The 24175-nt window shown below is 42.0% G+C and overlaps 1 protein-coding gene across 2 annotated transcripts in view; it reads right to left on the bottom strand.

Annotated features, from left to right (window-relative positions):
• pdlim2 (PDZ and LIM domain 2 (mystique)) overlaps positions 1-21836 on the bottom strand; it is a 55776-nt gene extending 33940 nt beyond the window's left edge. The window contains exons 1-3 of one of the 2 annotated variants that reach the window (XM_064937318.1): positions 21427-21836; positions 6627-6747; positions 543-694 (exon numbers count right to left, since the gene is read on the bottom strand). In XM_064937318.1, coding sequence (XP_064793390.1) covers positions 543-694; positions 6627-6719 — 245 coding nt within the window. In that variant the 5' untranslated portion in view covers positions 6720-6747; positions 21427-21836. Of the gene's footprint in view, positions 1-542; positions 695-6626; positions 6748-13262; positions 13351-21426 lie in introns of those variants that run through there. The other variant, XM_064937319.1, reaches the window with a different exon arrangement.
• Positions 21837-24175: the final 2339 nt, after the last annotated feature.

Raw genomic sequence — 24175 nt, 5'->3', positions numbered from 1 at the left:
AACATAATTCTGACCCATTCTGGTATTCCCCCAGAATGAAACCACTGGTCCTTTGTAGGGAGAGAGAGCTGGGACATCTTATGACATTAAAAAACAAAAACAGCAGAGCAGTGGAAACTGGGAAAGAGGATGTGGCGACTGTGGAATTGGCACATATACAAGCAATCAGCAGATCTAAGCTGACCAGAAGGCACAGATGTGGTCTCGATGCCACGTTGTGGTGACCCCATCTGATGTTTGGATGAGTGTTTCCATGGCCAAGCTGTTAATGTAAGGACTTCCTACAGAATAGAAATAATCTAGGCAGCTAGCCTAGCAATTAAGAGCGTTGGGCCAGTAGCAAAAAAGGTCACTGGTTCGAATCCCCAAGCAAACTTGGTGACAAATCTGTCAATATTCCCTTGAGCAAGGCTCTGGATAAGAGTCTACTAAATGGCAAAAATGTAAATCTACGCCAAGATATGAAAACATCTTGACACTCTTAGATACCGTACATGAGGATACATCTATGCTCCGGAGCTGTACAATGTAGTGAACCCTACCTCTCCACCAGCAGCTGCAGTTGAGTCTTGGAGTTTTTGATCTTGTTCTGGGCCTCCACATTGAGCATGTCCACTGTGTTCTCTCCATTGATCTCCAGGATGACATCACCAGGCTGCAGGGCAGCCAGCTCGGCTTTGCTGCCCCCGTTGACCTGTGGGCCAGAAGTAAGAGCTGCAGTCAGACTCACACTACTGCCTGTGGACTTGGTGCAGACATGGTGCTATCAGCAACGTAAATAACCAGCATGCCTGAACGAATGGCTGTATATCCTATGAGTGTTGGACTATTTGTCAAGGGCTGACAGATGTGAACGGTCATGATTGTAATAACATGAGTCCCAGCCAGGTTGTGTGGCTGTTGTGAAGAGATGGGCTGTTTCTCAGTTTGCCCTTCAGGTGTCAATCAGGTCTTGCAGGACTCTAGCAAGTGATTCTAATGTTTATTGCAACCAAAATGTAAGACACCACGGCCCATCATGCACCTGGAATACTTCAACATTGAGGATTTATGACACCCGGAGGGAAAAGTAATCAGTGGGCCAGTACTGGAGCTGTGGGGTTGACTACTCTGGCCTAACCTTTGATGCCAGCCAGCCCCCCCCCCCATGTCAAGGCCAATGGGGTCTACTGCCTGCATTAGGGGGAATTCCAGCCTAATGGAAGGGTACATCCATTTGCATTCAATACCTTTGACAGCATCTCTTGATTTAAACAAAACTTTCCCATACATGTCTGCTGATGATGTGGCCAGAAAGTGACTTGCTGGACCTGAATGCCAAAACATAAAATCAGTAAACTCTTCAAGCAGTGTGTGTTTGCGTGTAAACTAGACATCACATTCTTGCTTTCTGTCCTCCTTGCCTCTCCTTAAAAAGTGCATTGAAGCCTGAGGGGAGGAACCTTCACTCCTCTCCCCCAAATGTGCTTTGAGGGAGTTGAGGAATGGAGGAAACAAGGGGAGAATCTCCATTTCATTTCCTTCATTCCTCACTTCTCAAAACCAATTGGATAAGAAGGCAAGAGGGGAGGGACCTCTGACCTTCTTATCCAAATGGGTTTTGAGAAGGATGAGGAGAGAGGATGCAATGAATCAAGGAAACGCAATTGAGGACAGAGGAAGCAAGTATTCGACAGCTATTTTTTGGGGACAGTGCCAGACAATGAATTACTGAGCTAACATAAATATCCACTGCCTGTCCAGAAAAAACCCCTAGCCTACTGCCCAGATGAATTAATAGGTGGTGACATGGTGAGAGGTCCAGGCTTGGTGCAATTTTGGCAGTATTGCTTAAACCTGTCTAATTCTCTCATATTTCTACAAGTGTCTCAGAGTTGTCTGGACAGGACCCCACAACCTCCAGGTGTGTGGTGGACCTACAGCACTACACGAGGCATTGGTTGGATGTTTAATTCATTTGATACACACACAGAGATTTGCACAGGTGTATGCTGGACACACCCATGGCACCCGATCAGACAGGTCTGGCTAGCTGAGGACCTACTGTAAACAGTGCAAGGATACATTTACATGGCTACTATTCACACCTTTGCTTCATTCCAGCTAGTTAGATCTGCAACTCACTAACAAACTATAAGCTAGGGCATATCTCTAGTCAAGCAATATATACACTGTTTGGGCTGTATAGCATCATTTAATAAGATTACTTGTGGTTAGCTAGATAGCTGGGATATATCAGTCAGCTAACCATTTACAGTAACAGTTCATTAATAAGTCAATACACACTCAATTGTATGCAGAAATGGAGAAATCTGCCCTCATCTTGGCACTGGTTGGGCAGCCATTAATTCATAGATAGATGTATAGAACTGTGTTAGAAGGGTGACCACCTACTTTGAAAGAACAGGAGGTGTTGGCTGTGCACTTGACCAGGCATTCCACATTTAACCCCACCCACATTTGAACATCAAAATATCAGGTTGGTTTTTACATGCAATTATATATATAAATAATAAAACACACACAGAGTACCAGTCAAACGTTTGGACACACCTACTCATTCAAGAGTTTCTTTACATTTACTACATTGTAGGATAATAGTGAAGACATAAAAACTAGGGGGAAAAAAACACATATGGAATCATTTAGTAACTAAAAATATATATATATATATATAAAGTGTTAATCAAATCAAAATATATTTGAGATTCTTCAAAGTAGCCACCCTTTGCCTCTTAGCATTCTCTCAACCAGCTTCATGAATTAGTCACCTGGAATGCGTTCAACAGTCTTGAAAGAGTTCCCACATATGCTAAGCACTTGTTGGCTTCTTTTCTTTCTATAAAGAGACTTGGTTGTTCCAAACTTCTTCCATTTAGGAATTATGGAGGCCACTGTTCTCGGGGACCTTCAATGCTGCAGAAATGTTTAAGTAGCCTTCTCCAGATCTGTGCCTTAACACAATTCTGTCTGGGAGCTCTATGGGCAATTCCTTTGACCTCATAGCTTGTTTCTTTTTCTCTGACATGCACTGTCAACTGTGGGACCTTATATAGACAGGTGTGCGACTTTCCAAATCATGTCCAACAATTGAATTTACCACAGGTGGACTCTAGTCAAGTTGTTGTAACATCGCAAGGATGCTCAATGGAAACCGGATGCACCAGAGCTCAATTTCGAGTCTCATAGCAAAGAGTCTGAATATTTATAGAAGGTATTCTGTTGTTCTATTTTAATACATTTTACAAACAATTCAAAAAGTCTGTTTTCAATATGTCATCATTGGGTATTGTGTGTAGATTGATGGAGGAAGAAAATATATTTTATCAATGTTATAATAATGAGGCTGTAAAGTAAAAAAATGTGGAAAAAGTCAGGGGGTCTGAATATTTTCTGAATGCACTGTATGATAACAGTATAATATATGTAAGGAAAGAAATTGTGTTTTATGTCATATGAATTTTGCCAAATCTGTGAAGATTCGAAGCACGAGAAATTAGTTGAATCAAAACTATACATCTTGTACTCATGAAAAAAAAGAATGAAAAATTTATAATTGCTTTGTAACATCTTCAAACAGTTGTTCACTAGTTTAGAAAAGAAGAAGAAAAGGCCCATTTGTTGTAACTTAGAACCTCATCATGTGAGATTTGTGTTGTGCCCACCATTGGTTGAGATACATGTTCTTGAATACAGGGTGTCATTTCAAAAATTTAAATATTATTAACAGAATGGACCTATCCCTTCAGATGAAGTTAACATCATGCTACTCAAGTACAGTGAAATACCTTTCTTAAAGTTTTAAACCCAACAATGCAGTAATAAATAAATAACTACATTTAACACAAGACATGCAAATTTTGCTGGTACACCATTGAAATTGTCAATTCTAATTACTTTCAATATGTTTCCCCATGGAAGATTGACAGTGTAATTTAAAAACAGACATACCCATTCAAGTCAACATTCTCTGATGTGTGGACCTCCCATCTTCTTTGTAGTAAATCTAAATTGTATTCACCAGCCAAAACATGACACCCACCCTGTATTCAAGAGCGTGTTGTGTTTCAACCGATGGCGGGCACAACAAACATCAGATGATGGAAAATAGGGTCTAAGCTACAACATATGAAAAAAAAGAGTTTACATGTTTAGAGAATTAAACAAATATGATAGAAATTATTAAATAGTTTAACAACCCTGTTTGATATAGAACTTTTACAAGCTTACAATCTGCACTGTTTATGTCACATGGTATGGGTATGCAAAAATAGGTCAACTTTATCGCTTGAATGTTTTGGCATTCAGGTCCAAAAAGTCACTTTCTGAGCACTTCCACAACAGGCGAATATATGAATGGGAATGTTTGTTCAAATCAAAGGGGTGCTATCAAAAATGGATTGAGTTCAAATGGATTTACCAGGAACAAAAACACACCAGCAAACACTCAACCATACAAAACCCAAATGAGGAGATTAACTTGGGAGTATTGAGCACTTGTGAACAACGGAGAGCAGCCCAACTTTTGCGATCGACAAGGCTGGCGCACAATTAAAGACAGAAATAGGGGAGAAAAGAAAAACCAATCAGTGAAGAGAAGAGGCCACTTTCATACATCTCCAGCAGAAACATGGACGACTGCAGAGAGAATGATAGGCAACAGGGTGTTTGTCCATTTTGCAAAGCAAGAGGGTAGAGGTGCCATGTCTGTGGGTCCACTCGAGTGGCAATTACACGTTGCTGTGGCAACCCACAATGGTGCCTGCCTTTTCTGATCAGGGCACGCTTCAATTCACATAAACTAAGGATGCAGCTTTCTCAGGGGCTATGTCCGACAGAAAAAGGGGCTCTAGTCAGGCCAACAGGACGGGAAAGGGAGGGGCCATCCATGTTGTTTCAGTGCCAAGACACAACCACTTCAGACAGACCAAAGCCATAGCTGCAGGTTTAACAGACAGACCAAAGTCATAGCTGCATAACCAGAGAGGGAGGAGGGGGGGGAATCTTGCATCTCCAATAGGTTTGACAACCACTTCAGACAGACCAAAGTCATAGCTGCATAACCAGAGAGGGAGGAGGGGAGGGAATCCTGCTTCTCCAATAGGTTTGACAACCACTTCAGACAGACCAAAGTCATAGCTGCATAACCAGAGAGGGAGGAGGGGAGGGAATCCTGCTTCTCCAATAGGTTTGACAACCACTTCAGACAGACCAAAGTCATAGCTGCATAACCAGAGAGGGAGGAGGGGGGGAATCCTGCTTCTCCAATAGGTTTGACAACCACTTCAGACAGACCAAAGCCATAGCTGCATAACCAGAGAGGGAGGAGGGGGGGAATCTTGCTTCTCCAATAGGTTTGACAACCACTTCAGACAGACCAAAGCCATAGCTGCATAACCAGAGAGGGAGGAGGGGGGGGAATCTTGCTTCTCCAATAGGTTTGACAACCACTTCAGACAGACCAAAGCCATAGCTCCAGGTTTCCTCAGGAGGGGGGGGGAATCTTGCTTCTCCAATAGGTTTGACAACCACTTCAGACAGACCAAAGCCATAGCTGCATAACCTGCATGGAGGTGTTGCTGATCTTGCTTCTCCAATAGGTTTGACAACCACTTCAGACAGACCAAAGCCATAGCTGCATAACCAGAGATTAAATCTTGCTTCTCCAATAGGTTTGACAACCACTTCAGACAGACCAAAGCCATAGCTGCATAACCAGAGAGGGAGGAGGGGGGGAATCCTGCTTCTCCAATAGGTTTGACAACCACTTTCACTGATGAGGTCTCCCTCCTCAGCATGGGTCCCCGTTTCTTTTAAGTGACTGTTTGATAGTTGAGACAATTCCCTGTGTTTCCTGCATGCTGGTGTTGCTGACTACATGTTTGACGAGAGCGAGGAAATTAGAAGGAATGCCCATCGTCACAAGAAAGTAGCTATTAAATGGGCTGACAATAAATTATGCCTTTGAAGTCAACAACAGTAGCCCAAAAACACTACGATCTACTTGCATTAAAAGGTTTGAGGAATGATAGAGAATTGTGGTAGTGAGGAATCAGGATGTGCAGTGGGCAGAGTGGCTGTGGCAGGCAGGGAGCAGTCTGCCCCGGGTTTCAGAGTGGCTGTGTCAAGCAGGGAGCAGTCTGCCCCGGGTTTCAGAGTGGCTGTGGCAGGCAGGGAGCAGTCTGCCCCGGGTTTCAGAGTGGCTGTGGCAGGCAGGGAGCAGTCTGCCCCGGGTTTCAGAGTGGCTGTGGCAGGCAGGGAGCAGTCTGCCCCGGGTTTCAGAGTGGCTGTGGCAGGCAGGGAGCAGTCTGCCCTGGATTTTCTGATTTGTTTTCAGAGGAGAACGATATGCTAATGTCCTCCCTTTTACAGCTCCTTCTTCCTGTTGCTTCACAATGGTCTGACACTCAGCAGCACCCCCCCCCCGGTTTCCTCCTGATGTAGCCTTCATTCCAATCTGACTAAATACAGTAGTCAAGGAAACAGGTAGAAAGCAGCCAATGAAGATAAACAATGAGAGGAGAAGAGAAGTACAGCAGAGACTGAGGAAGTGGAGTTGGCATGCCATGTTTTGCTTTACAGAGGATAGGGTGTGACAGACTAGCAGTAAGGTCATTAGCAATTACCTTGGAAATGGTTATCGCCTTCTTGAAGTCCCTTCCTCCGTATATTCTAAACCCCCATGGAGACGGACCAATCAGGTTCACTGTCAGCGCCATCACGTGACCAGAGGTTGCCACCTACTGCCTGTTCCAACCCGAGAGAGAGAATGAGAGGAGACGTGAGAACTGCTGTCACCTGACTTCCACTTAACATAACATTGTGTAACCACATCTAAAAGGAATGGAAGGAATCTGAAACCCAAAAGGCACATGACTGACATTGTTCAAGTTCCTGCAAACCAACAGTTTCAATCAATCCGTAAAATATCCTTATGAAAAAAAAATGATAACATAGCAAAATGTGGTATCTTACCACAGGATACAAATCAAGTCAAACATTTCTGTTCAGTAGATCCACAGATATCTAATTTACGTTTCACTATGGACTTATTTCCATCTTATTTTAAAAGGGATCATAGCACAGGATGCTGCCCTTTCCCTTAGGAAGTGTGTGTTTTACGGTATGCCAATGCATCTACTGGGTACAGTATACAATTGGCCCCCATAACTCCATGCCCTTCTCATGCACAACATTACTGTAGTGTTTATGTTGAGACAGTGAAAGCTCCCTCTCCTTTGTAATTCATGTTATGTTGAGAAACAGCAGGGGTTCAAATTTTAGAACCCAGTTCGTACATTTTAATATAAAAATGTATTTTATCAAAACAAAACTATGCTACATTTTATCTCTGGGACCCTCAGGATGACAAATCTGAGCAATATTATTGAATATAAGTATATTGAATACAAGTGAATGTATCAAACCAGTTGCCATAAGTTTGTTGTTATGCACTCAAACAATAGCATGGTATTTTTTTCACCGTATTAGCTACTGTAAATTGGACAGTGCAGTTAGCTTAAATTCTTGTTGATCTTTCTGCCAATAAGACATGTCTATATCCTGGAAAAGTTCGTCACTTACAACGTCATGCTAATTACATTAGTGCACGTTAGCTCAACTTTCCCGGTGGAAGGACATAGATCCCATAGGAGGTTCAAAATTAAATTTGTGGAATTTCCTTCTTAATGCGTTTGAGCAAATTAGTTGTGTTGTGACAAGGTAGGGGTGGTATACAGAAGATAGCCCTATTTGGTAAAAGACCAAGTCTATATTATGGCAAGAACAGCTCAAATAAGCAAAGAGAAACGACAGTCCATTACTTTAACACTTGAAGGTCAGTCAATACAGAACATTTTAAAGAGCTTTGAAAGTTTTCTCAAGTGCATCAATAATAAGAAGAGACTTGCTTGGCCCAAGAAACACAAGCAATGGACATTAGACCGGTGGAGAGCTGTCCTTTGGTCTGATTAGTTCAAATGTAAGATTTTTGGTGCTGTGTCAGATGACCTGACCTCCACAATCAACTGACCTCAACCCCATTGAGATGGTTTGGGATGAGTTGGACTGCCGAGTGAATGATATGTGGGAACTCCTTCAAGACTGTTGGAAAAGCATTCCAGGTGAAGCTAGTTGAAAGAATGCCAAGACAATGCAAAGCTCTCAAGGCAAAGGGTGGCTACTTTAACGAATCTAAAATATATTTTGATTTGTTTAACACGTTTTGTGTACTACGTGATTCCATGTGTAATTTCATAGATTTGAGGTCTTCACTATTATTTTACAACATAGAAAATAGACAAACTGGTATTGTGTGGGCGCACACACTCTTTTTTTGCCTGTTTATTTTGGCATTAATACCTGTCACATATCAGTTTGCAAACAATGTAAAAAAAATTAAAAAGTTAATAAATCCAAATACAAACATGGTCTATTTGATACTTTATTGAGGAAGGCAGCTCCAAAATGCAGTGCTTTCTGTGGTGGGACAGCCAACGGAAAATACGGAGCGTAGGAGTTGGTAATGTTCTCTCGTCGCAACGTGATTGGCTCAGTGTTCTGTCACTCATGGGGACACTACGTCGCTGCAGAATCTACAGGGAGAGCAAAAAGGAAGCCCCTTGGGTGCTGCCACAGAATTAGATTAGAAGTGCCCATTCAAGAAGGCTCAACGTTACTGCACACATAGAAAATGACGTCAAATCACGCTATATCTATCTACCGTAGCTGTGATTGGACTGATCATCTAAACATCATACTTTCAAAATCTTAGCTAGACAAGCAGTCATCATGACTCAAGTCCACAATCTACTGGCAAATCCCTTTTTCATCCTTATCATATGAAGAGAAATCATAGACAAAACATATTGGTGCTCATCAGCCAAACATTACACAACAAGTTGGAAATCAAATTCAACAAGGAGTGGTTTGGAAGGAATCAATCAGTGGATAACTGCAAGCGCTACAAAGCAATCACTAGCCTGCTAGTCAGTGGTGTGGGTGTGTCCAAGTCTGGGTTTAAGGGGCTCTTTTCCAAGCTTAAAAGGATAAACATTCACATGCCATAAAAAGGTTGAATACATTGACCAGTCGGTTAATCCAGCATAACTTCCGCCGCATTCAAAACAACGGGAAAGTCGGAAATCTTAGACTTCAGTGAATTCAAGACAACTGGGAACTCTGCCCCGTCTGAGAAAATATGCTTTGAACGGTCATCCAACTCGGAATTCCAAGCTGGGAACTCAGCCCCGTCTGAGAAAATATGCTTTGAACGGTCATCCAACTCCAAGCTGGGAACTCGGGCCTCATTCTACAGCGTCGACCTGAAGCGTCGACCTGAAGATCACTGATGTCTTGATTCAACAAAGTTTTTTTTCCAGGTTCCAAGTCGTCTTGAAAGCACCATGAATCCAGAGAACACCATACTTTGACGACAAAATGTGCCCGCAAGAAGGACCGCCGTGCCACCTACCTGTTAAATTGAGCACAGTACAACAAGGTGAGTCCAAAAATGGCTTGAATGCTGCAATATGCCAGGGAGATCTGTATACTGTAAAAAAGTAATGCTAAGTGTATGTTGTGTCGTAAGCTGTTAGTAGCCCATGTGTAATAAATGTGTCCCTCCCTAACTTAGCCTACTGTTTTGACTTGGTGGTGCACATGTAGCTTATAGCCTGTTTTAGAGAATTGTAATCATTGGATATTCTAAGAGCATTCATTGTCTGCTTATATGCCCCCTATATTTATCCTGCGGTTCGAACTTGGTGTACAGGGAGAGTACTGTAAGAATGGCCCAAGTTCTGAATTCTGTCGCTGTACATTTAAAAAGAACAAATAGTTATATTGACCGCATCCGTCGTAAAAGGCAGTAAATGAGGCTGAATGAACTGTTTCGCTCCCAGACAAGACTCCGCTGATAGCCAGGTGTAGCGGTTTTAAGGATTCACTCCCATGGTGCTGAAAAGAAAGCTCTGCTGTTGCGACAGCTTTATGTAGGCCCTAACAGTTTGTGGGCACCGTTTGTCACCATTATAGTGCAATTAATGTATTGTTGTGCAGTGCCTTTGCTGGCATGCGTCAACATATTTGGGGGGAGCTTGGCACACCTAGATTTAAAAACGCCAAAAATCACCAGTGGAGGGCTCAATGAACACAACTTCTCTTAACTGACAGCAACCTAAATTGCATAACATCGAGTTAAATATAGAAAAGAAAGCATGCCCAGTCTCGCAAATACTTGTCTTGTGTAATTAGGAAGTTATTGTGTTCAAGTCCCTGTTGAAATCTGTTCCGTATACAGCCACAGAGAGTTGGAGTGGACTTGTGACTAAACATGTTTGACCCAGAAACAAAATGTTGACAAATCCTACATCAAAAGGCTGACGTTTCCCAATTCTGGATTCAGAAGTTGTTATGCAACTACATTACTGTGTATGTAGGAATTTGAAATGAAACATTCTTGGACATATCAACATCTAAACCTTGGCACACCATGTGGCAACCTTCCTAATCTTATGTCTAGCAGGACTGAAGGAACAACTGATCGGTGGAGAACGCACATGGATGTCGTCCCTGGCCTTAAATCTTCCTGGAAATATGATCTGTCTAGTTCCATATACCATAGTGTTACAATTGAGGTGGTCATCTATCTTTAGGAGCCAAGGCTGGTTTCACAGCCACCCAGGCAGAAGCATAGCAGACAGTGAACCCAGTCAGTCAGGATCTGGGACATCTCTCCCTCCTTAAACTGGCCCATTTCAGCCATCTACAGCTGTCTGTACATTCCACAAGGTTTTGGGACAAGCAGCACTAACCAACCCAGTCATTAGCACAGTCAGGCAGTTAGTGGGGTTACCAGGCTCGCCATCATTTACAGGCCTTAATTGCTGTGGCCATGAGGAACAGCCGAGGCCCCTGCTGTTCCTGCTGTAGTCCCTCGGGACAGACACTAATGTTCCCAGCCTCTGGGCTGTTGAATTAGTCCAATGGACTAGGATCAGCAGCTCTCCCACTGGAGCCATTATCAACAGGGCACAGCGCTAATTCAGTGTTAATGGACCGACTTCTCTGTAAAACTGCTTGCTATTGGCAGCGTAAGGGTGATAACTGCTTGCTATTGGTCATAGCTGTTTGCTATTGGTATAGTCTGTCAGTTAGATCAGTTGAGGTCAACGTGAGCTATTGACCTGAAATTCTGTTGTTGGTAAACAGATCATTACAGTAATATAGTTACACTTCAGGTGTTAACCCCATCAGTCCAGAGACACAAGAATATACAGTAGATGTTTTTTAAATAAAACCGGCTTTTCATTCATCTGCATGTCCAGCCCTTATATTTAGCCACACAATGAAGTGTTTTACCATTTAAATGTTTAGGACAACCAGGGCTACAAGTAGAAAACAAAAGGCTATAAAAACAGCTGCTTTCAAGAGTTGTATTGACAAACGTCAAAACAAATAAGGGCTGCCAAAGCAAAAACCTTATAAAAAGGAATGTATAGGAAGGCTGTAGTACAGATATTGTTTGCTGAAATTAATATCCAACTAGTCAGTGACAACTGTGTGGAGTTGAGTGCAACAGCAACTATAAGCTTATAACAGTTTTAGACTATGTCCTGTGGTTTATGTAGAAGAACCCCTTCTCTTCAAAACACTCGTGTAGCTTGAGCATCATAGAGCAAAACATGTTACATGTGCGTGTTTGTGAGGGTCTCAACTTTCCACAGGTAGTTTTTAATAGTTTGTAGCGCAAAATCATTCAGACTCTACAATAGGGTTGGGCGGTATTCAGACTTTCATAGTGTCCTCTCATTCCGACCGTTACGGTATTACTGGCTTAGTCCACACGGGGGTGCCAAAAACACACAAAAGAAACGTTGGCAGTCTTACCAGAATGTTAGCACAAATAATAGCGCATTTCTGCAGATTCGTCAGAAAATAACTTAATTTTCAACAGATGACAACGTTACTTCGCTTGGAGCCAGAGGTAAAGGAGCTTACAATGAAAAACCAAGGTGTTTTTTGAAAATATTATGCATGGCCATCATATTTCTAAATGTAGTTTGCTGATGTCAACGTTGTGAACAGAGTGCCTCGTGATGGCAGTGGGGTTATAGTATGTACAGGCATAAGCTACGGACAATGAACACAATTGCATTTTGAATGCACAGAGATATAAATATTGTGCCATCACCTCATGCTTCAGCATGACGCAAGGATTTGTACACAATTCCTGGATGCTGAAAATGTCCCAGTTCTTCCATGGCCTGCATACTCACCAGACATGTCACCCATTGAGCATGTTTAGGATGCTCTGGATTGACGTGTACAACAGCGTGTTCCAGTTCCCACCAATATCTAGCAACTTCGCACAGCCATTAAAGAGGAGTGGGACAACATTCCACAGGCCACAATCAACAGCCTGATCAACTCTATGTGAAGGAGATGTGTTGCGCTGCATGAGGCAAGGTGGTCACACCAGATAGTGACTAGTTTTCTGATCCACGCCCCTACCTTTTTTTAAAGTATATATGACCAACAGATGCATATCTGTATTCCCAATCATGTTAAAGCCATAGATAAGAGCCTTATGAATTGATTTAAATTGACCAATTTCCTTATGAACTGTAACTCAGTCAAATTTGAAATTGTTGCATGTTGTGCTTATATTTTGTTCAGTAAAAATAAATGACAGATTAATCCATACTGTGGCTATTTCCAAATACCCTAGTATGCCACCCAAGCCTACTCTACAGACGTTTTGGTAAATAGACCTGAAACCGGGCCCCTTCGGGATCTGCCCAAGTCTCACAAACACCACTCTAGCTCAGCCCCTGTTAATCACACAGACTTATATCGAAGGAATAGACAAATCCAAATGGTACAAACCAGAAGTCTAGCTCTAAAACAATGTCTAAAGGGTTAGTAGTCCAAATCACACCAGCTTTAAGAGGGTTAAAAAACTATGTGGCTTATTTTATTCTGGTGCTATCTCCCTGCCCTGGCGGTGCAATAAAAAACACCCACACTACAGGGAGGAATTAAAGTAACGAAGTAATACATCTGGCTCACATGTCCTCACTCATCAGGTAAACAGAAGTTCATGATTAATTGGTGGCAGAGTGTTGGTCCAGTAACAGAAAAGTCGCTGAGAAAGGTCGTTCGAATCCCTGAGCAGACTAGGTGAAAAATCTGTCGGTGTGTCCTGTAAGTCACTCTGGATAAGAGAATCTGCTAAATGACTAAAATGTAAATGTACTTACAGTAGGAAATAGAAACTGGTAGGTCCAGCGAGTCAAATTACCTCTCACTTCCGCTGTGCTACACCTGCCTACCAAATACCTGGGACATTTTATCAGCACTTTATATGCAGTATCATCCAGAGTTTCAGTTGTGAAATCTGGAGTCAAAGGTGAATGAAGCAATAATGAGTTTGATAAAGGCTGTGGAAATCAACTGCACAGACAGACTTGAAGGCTGCATTCAGTTTCCAAGTGGGGAATGATCCATCTGAGGAGAGTTAAAACGGTCATACTCAAATGAAAAGGCACTTGTCATGTTTTTGAGTGAGCAGCCCTTAAGGGTAAAGGTAGGAGACACACACACAGGACAGAGTAGAACAGCTCAAGTATCTTGGTGTTGGCCTTCAGACTGTTCCTCACTGCTCAAACACACACACTGCAGATTAAAATCAATTAGCTTTAGCCACTGGTAAGCCTGGGTTACTGACTGTACACTCAGTGACTAGCATCTTCTATACACAACATGGAAACGCTTCCAAGTACACAACATAACACACAGGGGCAGGAAAGGGTCACTGCTGTCGACTTGGTAGAGAGAGATACAGGAGTGTCCACTGGTGGCACTGAGTCTGGGGCTTGGGATGGGAGTAACCTGGAGGCCAATTCACCACCACAAGTGCCATACCTTTGACACAATGCAACTTGTCTAAAGTACTCCCTCCCTGTGAATTCTTTGTTTACCGTCATTCAAAACTACGTAATTGTGAAAGTGGGTGTGGGTCCTGCTAAAACAGGTCTGTGATATCATCTACAGTTTAGCAGAACTAAGTATAGCAAGATAATGCTAACACACCTTTGGGTGAGTCTTTGGTTTCATGTGCACGTCACTAAACAACAATTATGCCATTGGTTTCTCTATTCTGATTGATGTTCTTTAAAGAGGAGTCTTGTTGGCTAGCACAGAGAAGATGCCAGGCCTGGATATGAACATGTCTGTTTATGCACCATGCTCAGCTCACACTCCTCACTTTTCCCCCTGGTTACTACAGAACCAGGTTTTACACAGGCCTTTTTCCTGGAAGTCAGCGACAAAATTCATTGGAGCAGAACTTTGTGCTAATGCAGAGGGAATGGCATGATTCAATCTGCAGATGTACTTCATCTCAACTTGCTTCTGGCTGAACTTTAATGCAGAGAAACACACATCCACTGCTGTGGTTGTAGCAGAATGGTCTGGGTATGATTCACACATGAAAATCTCTCGCTTGTGGCAATTTAGCTCTGAACTTCACAAAGCCTTCGTGAGTGTTCTTGTCTTGCTGATGCCCTGTAATGTTTTCAAGCACACTCCCTTTCGTGAGGAGGACTGTGGCTGATGGACACCCGTCCTGCCGCCTGCCCTGACACACACACCCATTGAATAGAGAGAGGAATGCCATGGAAAGCCTCTCCCTGTGTCAAAAAGGAATTACATTCTCAACATTCTAACACTAATCACACGCAGTGACTTCATCAAGTAAAATTGCCATCACTAAGGTGATGAGGACATATCAAACAATAACAGAATAGATAAGAAAAGAATGGGGTGTTGCTGAAGGGAGATGAGTGACTAAGATCTTCCCATGTTGTGTGAGACCTATATTACCATCTAATAGTGAGCTGCAGGTTACTCCCTCTTAAAAGGAAAACTTGGCAGCGTTTATATTTAGCCCAACATATCTCCAATACATCTCTGGAATTTCAATATCATTATGAATTTAACCTTCCACGCAAGGGACATCATTATTTTATCAAGGTTCTTTATATACTATCCTAAAAACGACCATGCCACATATCTGGCAGCTACTGTTACTACTGTACTTGGTACAGTAGCCATGGTTGTGTCAGTTGTGTGGCTTCAGAGTGCACTGGCTCCACTTCGCACTCCCTCTCGACAGCATCATGTTACTGGTGTTATCACTATACAGATTGTAGGGAGTCAGCAATCAGACCCCCCTCACGGATCATATTAACGTCTGCTGTACACACCTTTTCTATGTTTATACTGTCCATACACAGTGCTCTCAGTAATTATTAAAACAGAGTTTTTTTTTTGAGTCTGTACTCCAGAGCTTTGAAGTTATACAGTGCAGACTGTCAGCTTTCATTTGAGGATATTTTCATCCATATCAGGTGAACTGTTTAGAAACTAAAGCAGTTTTTGTAAATAGTCCCTCCATTTTAAAAGGGACCAAATGTATTGGGACACACATTTACTTATACAGTGGGGCAAAAAAAGTATTTAGTCAGCCACCAATTGTGCATGTTCTCCCACTTAAAAAGATGAGGCCTGTAATTTTCATCATAGGTACACTTCAACTATGACAGACAAAATGAGAAGAAAAAAAATTCCAGAAAAATCACATTGTAGGATTTTTTTTATGAATTTATTTGCAAATTATGGTGGAAAATATATATTTATTTATTTTTTTTGGGGGGGGGGGGGGGCGAACTTGCTTCCATTCAGCCACAAGAGCATTAATGAGGTTGGGCGACCAGGCCTGGCTCACAGTCGGCGTTCCAATTCAGCCCAAAGGTGTTCGATGGGGTTGAGGTCAGGGCTATGTGCAGGCCAGTGAAGTTCTTCCACACCAATCTTGATAACCCATTTCTGTATGGACCTCACTTTATGCATGGTGGCTTTGTCATGCTGAAACAGGAAATGGCCTTCCCCAAACTGTTGCCACAAAGTTAGAAGCACAGAAACGCCATTGTATGCTGTAGCATTAAGATTTCCCTTCACTGGAACTAAAGGGGCATAGCCCGAACCATGAAAAACAGCCCCAGACCATTATTCCACCTCCACCAAACCTTACAGTTGGCACTATTTATTCAAACAGGTAACGTTCTCCTGACTGCCAGATGGTGAAGCGTGATTCATCACTCCAGATAACACTTTTCCACTGCTCCAGAGTCCAATGGTGGCAAGACTTACACAGCTCCAGCTGACACTTGGCATTGCATGGTGATCTTAGGCTTGCATGCGGCTGCTCAGCCATGGAAACCCATTTCATGAAGCTCTTGATGAACAGTTATTGCGCGGATGTTGCTTCCAGAGGCAGTTTGGAAATCGGTAGTTAAAACAGATTATTTTTTACGCGCTTCAGCGGTTCTGTTCTGTGTGCTTGTGTGGCCTACCACTGTGCGGCTGAGCCATTGTTGCCCCAAGACATTTCACGATAACAGCACTTACAGTTTGACCAGGGGAGCTCTAGTATGGCAGAAAATTGACGAACTGACTTGTTGGACAGTTTGCACCCTATGACAGTGCCACGTTGCATCACTGAGCACTTCAGTGCAGGCCATTCTACTGCCAATGTTTTACTATGGAGATTGCAATGGATGTTGCTGAAATAATCAAATCCATGGCCATGGATTCAGCTTAGAAATGTCCTTGTTTTTGAAAGAAGAAAAAAATATGTGCTTTTGTCCATTGAAATAACATCAAATTGATCAGAAATACAGTGTAGACATTGTTAATGTTATAAATGACTACTGTAGCTGGAAAAGGCTGATTTATTATGGAAAATCTACATAGGCGTACAGAGGCCCATTGTCAGCAACCCATTGTCACTCCTGTGTTCCAATGGCACGTTGTTAGCTAATCCAAGTTGATCATTTTAAAAGGCTAATTGATCATTCAAAAACAATTTTGCAATTGGTAGCATAGCTGAAAACTGTTGTTCTGATTAAAAAAAGCAATAAAACTGGCCTTCTTTAGAAAAGTTGAGTATATGGAGCATCAGCATTTGTAGGTTCGATTACAGGCTCAGAATGGTCAGAAACAAAGACATGTCTTCTGAAACTCGTCAGTCTATTCTTGTTCTGAGAAATGAAGGCTATTCCATGTGAGAAATTGGCAAGAAACTGAAGATCTTGTACGACGCTGTGTACTACTCCCTTCACAAAACAGCATAAACCAGAATAGAAAGAGGAGTGAGAGGTTCCGGTGCATAATTGAGCAGGAGGACAAGTACATTATAGTGTCTAGTTTGAGAAACAGACGCCTCACCTGGCAGCTTCATTAAATAGTACCCGCAAAACACCGGTCTCAACGTCAACAGTGAAGAGGCGGCCAAGGCAGATACGCAAAGTAAAAGCCGTAACTCAGACTGGCCAAAAAAAAGAGAGATTAAGATGGGCAAAAGAAGACACACTGGAAAAAGGAACTCTGCCTAGAAGGCCAGCATCTCGGAGTCGCCTAATGGGCCTCTGTACGCGTTTCCAGCTACAAAAGTAATTTATAACATTAACAATGAATATATTGTATTACATGTATTTCTGATCAATTTGATGTTATTTTAAAAATGGACAAAAAAGGTGCTTTTCTTTAAAAAACAAGGACATTTATAAGGGACCCCAAACTTTTGAACGGTAGTATGTATGTACAGTTGAAGTCGGAAGAATACATACACTTAGGTTGGAGCCATTAAAACTTATTTTTCAACCACTCCACAAATGTCTTGTTAACAAACTATAGTTTAGGCAAGTTGGTTAGGAGATCAACTCTGTGCATGACACAAGTCATTTTCCCAACAATTGTTTACAGACAGACTTATAATTCAATGTAACCACAATTCCAGTGGGTGAGAAGTTCACAGTTGACTGCCTTTCAACAGCTTGGAAAATTCCAGAAAATTGTGTCATGGCTTTAGAAGCTTCTGATAGGCTAACTGACATAATTTAAGTCAATTGGAGGTATATCTGTGGATGCATTTCAAGGCCTACCTTCAAGCTCAGTGCCTCTTTGCTTGACATCATGGGAAACTCAAAAGAAATCAGCCAAGACCTCAGAAAAAAAAAAGTTGCAGACCACCACAAGTCTGGTTCATCCTTGGGAGCAATTTCCAAATGCCTGAAGGTACCACGTTCATCTGTACAAACACTAGTACGCAAGTATAAACACCATGGGAACCACGCAGCCAACATACCGCTCAGGAAGAAGATGCGTTCTGTCTCCTAGAGATGAACGTACTGTGGTGTGAAAAGTGAAAATCAATCACAGAACAAAAGCAAAGGACCTTGTGAAGATGCTGGAGGAGACAGGTACAAAAGTATCGATATCCACAGTAAAACGTGTCCTACATTGACAAAACCTGAAAAGCCGCTCAGCAAGGAAGAAGCCACTGCTCCAAAACCGCCATAAAATAAACCAGACAACAGTTTGCAACTGCACATGGGGACAAAGATCTTTCTTTTTGGAGAAATGTCCTCTGGGATGAAACAAAAATAGAACTGTTTGGCCATAATGACCATCGTTACGTTTGGAGGAAAAAGGGGGATACTTGCAAGCCAAAGAGATGCATCCCAACCGTGAAGCACGGGGTGGCAGCATCATGTTGTGGAGGTGCTTTACTGTAGGAGGGACTGGTGCACTTCACAAAATAGATCATCATGAGTATGGAAAATGATGTGGATATATTGAAGCAACATCTCAAGACATCAATCAGGAAGTTAAAGCTTGGTTGCAAATGGGTAATGACCCCAAGCATACTTCCAAAGTTGTGGCAAAATGGCTTAAGGACAACAATGTCAAGGTATTGAAGTGGCCATCACAAAGCCCTGACCTCAGTCCTATAGAAATTTGTGGGCAGAACAGAAAAAGCGTGTGCGAGCAAGGGGGCCTTCAAACCTGACTCAGTTACACCAGCTCTGTCAGGAGGAATGGGCCTAACAGAAACGTTTGACCCAAGTTAAACAATTTAAAGGAAATGCTACCGAATACTAATTGAGTATATGTAAACCTCTGACCCACTGGGGATGTGATGAAAGAAATAAAAGCTGAAATAAAATTTAAAAAACTCACTCACTACTATTATTCTGACATTTCACATTCTTAAAATAAAGTGGTGATCCTAACTGACCTAAGACAAGGAATTTTTACTATTATTAAATGTCAGAAATCGTGAAAAACTAAGTTTAATGCATTTGGCTAAGGTGTATGTCAACTTCGACTTCAACTGTATGTATGTATGTATAAAGATAAAACGCTATCCCAGACTCTGACAATCCTCATTGTTAATGCATTTCTAGATATTAGTGCACTGTTGGAGCTAGAAACATCAGCATTTCGCTGCAATAACGTCTGCAAATTTGTGTACGAGACCAATAAACTTTGATTTTAAGACTTCTGAACCACTGAGGAAGTCACAGGAAAATTTACCACTGCTTAGTCAAGTTGATCACATGCACATTTGTTTTTTTAATATCCTGTTGCAACGACAAGTCTCCACAGCTCATTCAAAGTCTAAAGCCATCGCAGGCAGTGGTTTCACACACACAAGAAAATGCTAAGAAAGGAGAAACAGACCGAAAGACATGGCAATTGAGGTTTCAATTCAATAAAAATGTCTAAGTATTTAAAGGATGTCAACATGTGCCAGTCAGTCACCCAGTGACACTGAGAAAACCACAATGCTCGAAACAAGAGAACAAGCAACAGTGAAGCTTTCATCATACAAACTCCACCAGATTGCATCTGTGTGTAACTTCCTCCAGAACTTCAACTTCATGCATGTTGCTTCTTGTGAATCAGGAAAAGAGCTCTACACAATAGAGCCTATAGCAAACATCATTTGTGTTGTTCATATAAAGAAAAACAAGAGAAATGGCCAAATATATATATATATATAATGTTTCCACAGCAGCTAAATGAGATGGCTACTGTCCTACATTCTCCAAAAATGTAGGCTACTACTTGTCCAAAATTACTGTGGTCTGTTTTGTCCCTGGACTGTTTGTCTGTTAACTGTTTGTGCCATGGCCCTGCACACTAAGAACAGCAGAACCATCAGGAAATAGACAATTGAAAACAAGAGGAGGGGAGTTGGGGGCAGCAATCACATGAAAGGTTGCAGAGAACAAACACAATGGAGAGTTACAGGTACAGTGCAAACAGCAGGGAGGGGGAATGGGGCAGGGGGTTTGAGTGGGGCTTGGGTTGAGAGCAACAGTCCTGGGAAACACGTCCAGCTTTTTCCCCACCCATTCAAAATGCCCAATAATTAAATCTACCAGTGTTAGCATGGTATTATTTATTTATTTTTACAATCGTGGCAATGGTCGCAGACGGGAAGGGGGATGAGAGTTTGGCTTTATTTTTTATCAGTCCAGCAGAGAGAAGAATTGGCCGTTTTTCATCAAATTTCCTGCAACTCTACATTTTGTCATGGCTATTTCTGTGTTCTTATGCTCAAAAATAACAAAACCAAATGGGGACTCCAATGGGGGCCCCTGGGCATGTACACTGCATGCCCTGTCAAAAATACTCCTAAATTAATCAGTAGGGAATTTTCATATCTCGACTGTCTAGATTTTATTTTGGTGATTTCTAGTTCTTAAAAAGATTATATGCCAACTATATTGTTCTCCACACTTTCAGTCTGGGTTAAGGCATTTAAGTTTGCACTGAAGCATTTTTCGGTCCTGAAAACGTGTGTGTGGGGGAATTATTTAGCAGTGGAAGTATACATGGTAGGGTATAAATCTTAACTCAAAATATTAGATTGCATTTGTGTTTTGCTGTTTACACATCAGGAAAGCGATTAGATTGGTATCAGATATACCAAAGAATCGGCAACATCTCCATTAGACCGCCTGTGTAAACACAGTCAATGAAATCCAAAATGATGTTGGTGGCAACTATTCCTTCTTTTCAGTGACAGTTAATTAAGAAAACTCGGTCAAACCAACAGGTGGAGGTCTGAGACAGGCACAGTCAAGCCTGTTGTGAGTTTGGGTATAAATCCAAGATACACAAAACATTGGGGCACTGTGGCTACATTAACACAGACAGCCCAATTCCGATCTTTTTTCACCAATTGGTCTTTTGACCAATCAGATTATTGATTGGACAAAATATCAGAAATGGGCTGCCTGTGTTGACGGAGCCTCAAATTAGCAATCAAGTGAATAATTACACAAACCAAGGTTTACAGACAATTTGACAGCGTCAACAAGAACACTTGTATCTAATGTTTATAGGTATAGGCCAGCATAAATTGCATACATTCGGATACATGATTTCTTATCATTTCTCTATATAAAGTGAATTGAGGCCTAATTGAATCAAATGATTCCTAGCCTATAGACTAGTGTGAATTGACCGGTAATGGGAGACATACAGAAAGTAGCCTATTACACTTACCTAAATCAATGCAGTTGGTCAATAAATCAGTGATAGTCGAAGTGTGTCCGTACACCGGCAGATCCAACACCGGGGCTCTCCCGATGAATAGCCTATCACAAGTCAAAAACTCGTAGACAGACAGCACTAAATTCACAGACAGTGCTAAAAGAGCGCAGGACCAGAAACACTCCACCCCTTGCGCGCAAATCGCCTCCAAAAATGCAGAAAAATTAGGTTTTCAATGTCCGTTCTTTCTGCTCACAGGTATCGCAGCCTTCTCTGAGAGCAATTCGCGCTACTATGTTGTCAGTGTGATGAAAAGCCTCTGGGTCAGAAAAGAAGACTTCTGAAATGTACTTCTATTGTTGGGTATTGGATATGAAACCACCTGTGATCACCCATATAATGGCTCATAGTGCCACGTGCTGTTGTGAAAATAAAGGCATGAGTGCGCTGGGCGTGTCGGGGATACTGGAAGGGTGGGTGATAATTGAGATGTTACATAGGGTAATGGCTAGAAGAGATCCAGCTTTTGTCAAATGAATGCCAAAAGGGACATTTTTTTGAGTTTTAGCTAACGCTAACTATTTTTCTAACCTTAACCCAATTATCCCAACCTGCTGCGTAAATTTGTCTAATCTGCTACGAAAATTAAAATCTGACTTTAATTTGATAAAAACTGGATCATTCTAGCCATGACCAGGCCATTGGACCTTGCACATTTGTCTTAGTGCGCCATCTGCAGATAATACTTAGCATTACAAAATTCAACTGATCCATAGGGATCCCAAAATACAATAGGCCTAAATATGCCTATGCCTATAAATGCCATCCAGCCAAGAGAGGTAGGTGATAATGTAGGTATGCATAGAATGCAAGATTTGCAATTGGTACAGGATTTTATTGAATAGCCTAAAGGTGCAGAAAGTAGTGACAACTGCATTCATGTACTTACAAGAAAATAAACTTTGGCTTAATGTCACTTCACACTTAACTTGTAGCTAAATAAATTGTCTTCAGTCAGCCCAAACTTGACATAAAGTACCATACCATCTGTTCCACTCCATCCAAGCTGAAAATCTGAAACCAACTGAGCCTCTGTGTCAGGAAGAATGTGCTATTAATATAGGCCTTCTATCTCCATAACATTTCCCGTCAGGTTGGCCTAAGTATGTTATCCCTACTGGCCCCTTACATTACCATGTTGGCACAAAAAGACTCAATACATGGATGAGTGATTGAAAAATGACAACAAGTACACTCTTTTCGGCTGTCCCCATAGGATAACCTTTTGAAGAACCCTTTTTGGTTCCAGGTAGAACCCTTTCCACAGAGGAACCAAAAATGGTTATCCTATGGGGACAGCCAAAGAACCCTTTTGGAACCCTTTTAAGAGTGTAGGAAAGCAAAACATGACAATAAACACTATTATGAGAATTGCAAACTTTTCTCAAAACTAACCTCCCACTTGGCTGCAGGGACAATTCATTCCCAAACAGCTCTTGCTGAGCAAGTGCTGAGCAAGTGCATACAGGCAATCTCCTGGAGAACAAAGAATGTCCAAAGTGATTGGCCACTAGGTAATTAAAGATGCGTTCCAGATCGAGGTTAGTTTGACTTTTAGCCATTAGTTCTGAAAGTACGGCACACGAGCCAATACGGGCCCCTGAACAATTGTGCACAATTGTGTATAACGTCATCCATTTTGTATGATATGTTACATTCTGCTTTTTTTGTGTGTTACGAATTCCAATTTGTACAATATGTTCAGAATTTGTAAGTGCATTTGTACAATATGTTACTAATTTGTGTAAGTACTTAAGGTCCCATTCTACTGTGTCTTGAATGGTTAATGAAATTACTTTCAGAGTGGTTTCAGATCCCACTTTTCTGGACCCCTCTTCCCAGCAGCTAAAGGTCCCGAAGCTACTGCTCATGTGCGGGATTCTCTACTTCAGTTTGCAGGCTACTCTGGTGATTGGTGCATAATTTAATAAAGTTAGATGAAAAATGAATCCATGTCTACAAGTTCCCATAATGATAGTAGGCCTATTCTACATAACAGAACTGAATATAATAGCATAGTATAACGTCACTGTATGAAGGGGAAAAAAATATTAGGAGATTTTAGGATGTTTGTGTGAATGGTCGCATTTTTCTGGCATGCTGCCAAATCACCCACGCGACCCGCTACCAAGGACTGTGGGCTCTCCCTCTCTGTGGCCAACATGAGCAAGACATTTAAACGTGTTAACCCTCGCAAGGCTGCAGGCCCAGATGGCATCCCGAGCCGCGTCCTCAGAGCATGCGCAGACCAGCTGATTGGTGTATTCAGTCTCTCCCTATCCCAGTCTGCTGGCCAAAGTTGGCCACCGTTGTTCCTGTACCCAAGAACGCAAAGGTAACTGAACTAAATTACTATCGCCCTGTAGCACTCACTTCTGTCATCATGAAGTGCTTTGAGAGACTAGTCAAGGATCATGTCACCTCCACCTTACCTGTCACCCTAGACCCACTTCAAGTTGCTTACCACCCCAATAGGTCCACAAATGATGCAATCGCCATCACACTGCACACTGCCCTATCCCATCTGGACAAGAGGAATACCTATGTAAGAATGCTGTTCATTGACTATAGCTCAACATTCAACACCATCGTATCCTCCAAGCTCATCATTAAGCTTGAGGCCCTGGGTCTCAACCCCGCCCTGTGCAATGGGGGTCCTGGACTTCTTGACGAGCCACCCCTGGTGGTGAAGGTAGGAAAC

Source organism: Oncorhynchus masou, chromosome 25, assembly GCF_036934945.1.
Source record: "Oncorhynchus masou masou isolate Uvic2021 chromosome 25, UVic_Omas_1.1, whole genome shotgun sequence".
NCBI classification, from domain to species: Eukaryota; Metazoa; Chordata; class Actinopteri; order Salmoniformes; family Salmonidae; genus Oncorhynchus; species Oncorhynchus masou.
Note: the sequence above shows the minus strand (reverse complement) of the source record. Positions and strands in the feature narration are given on the sequence as shown.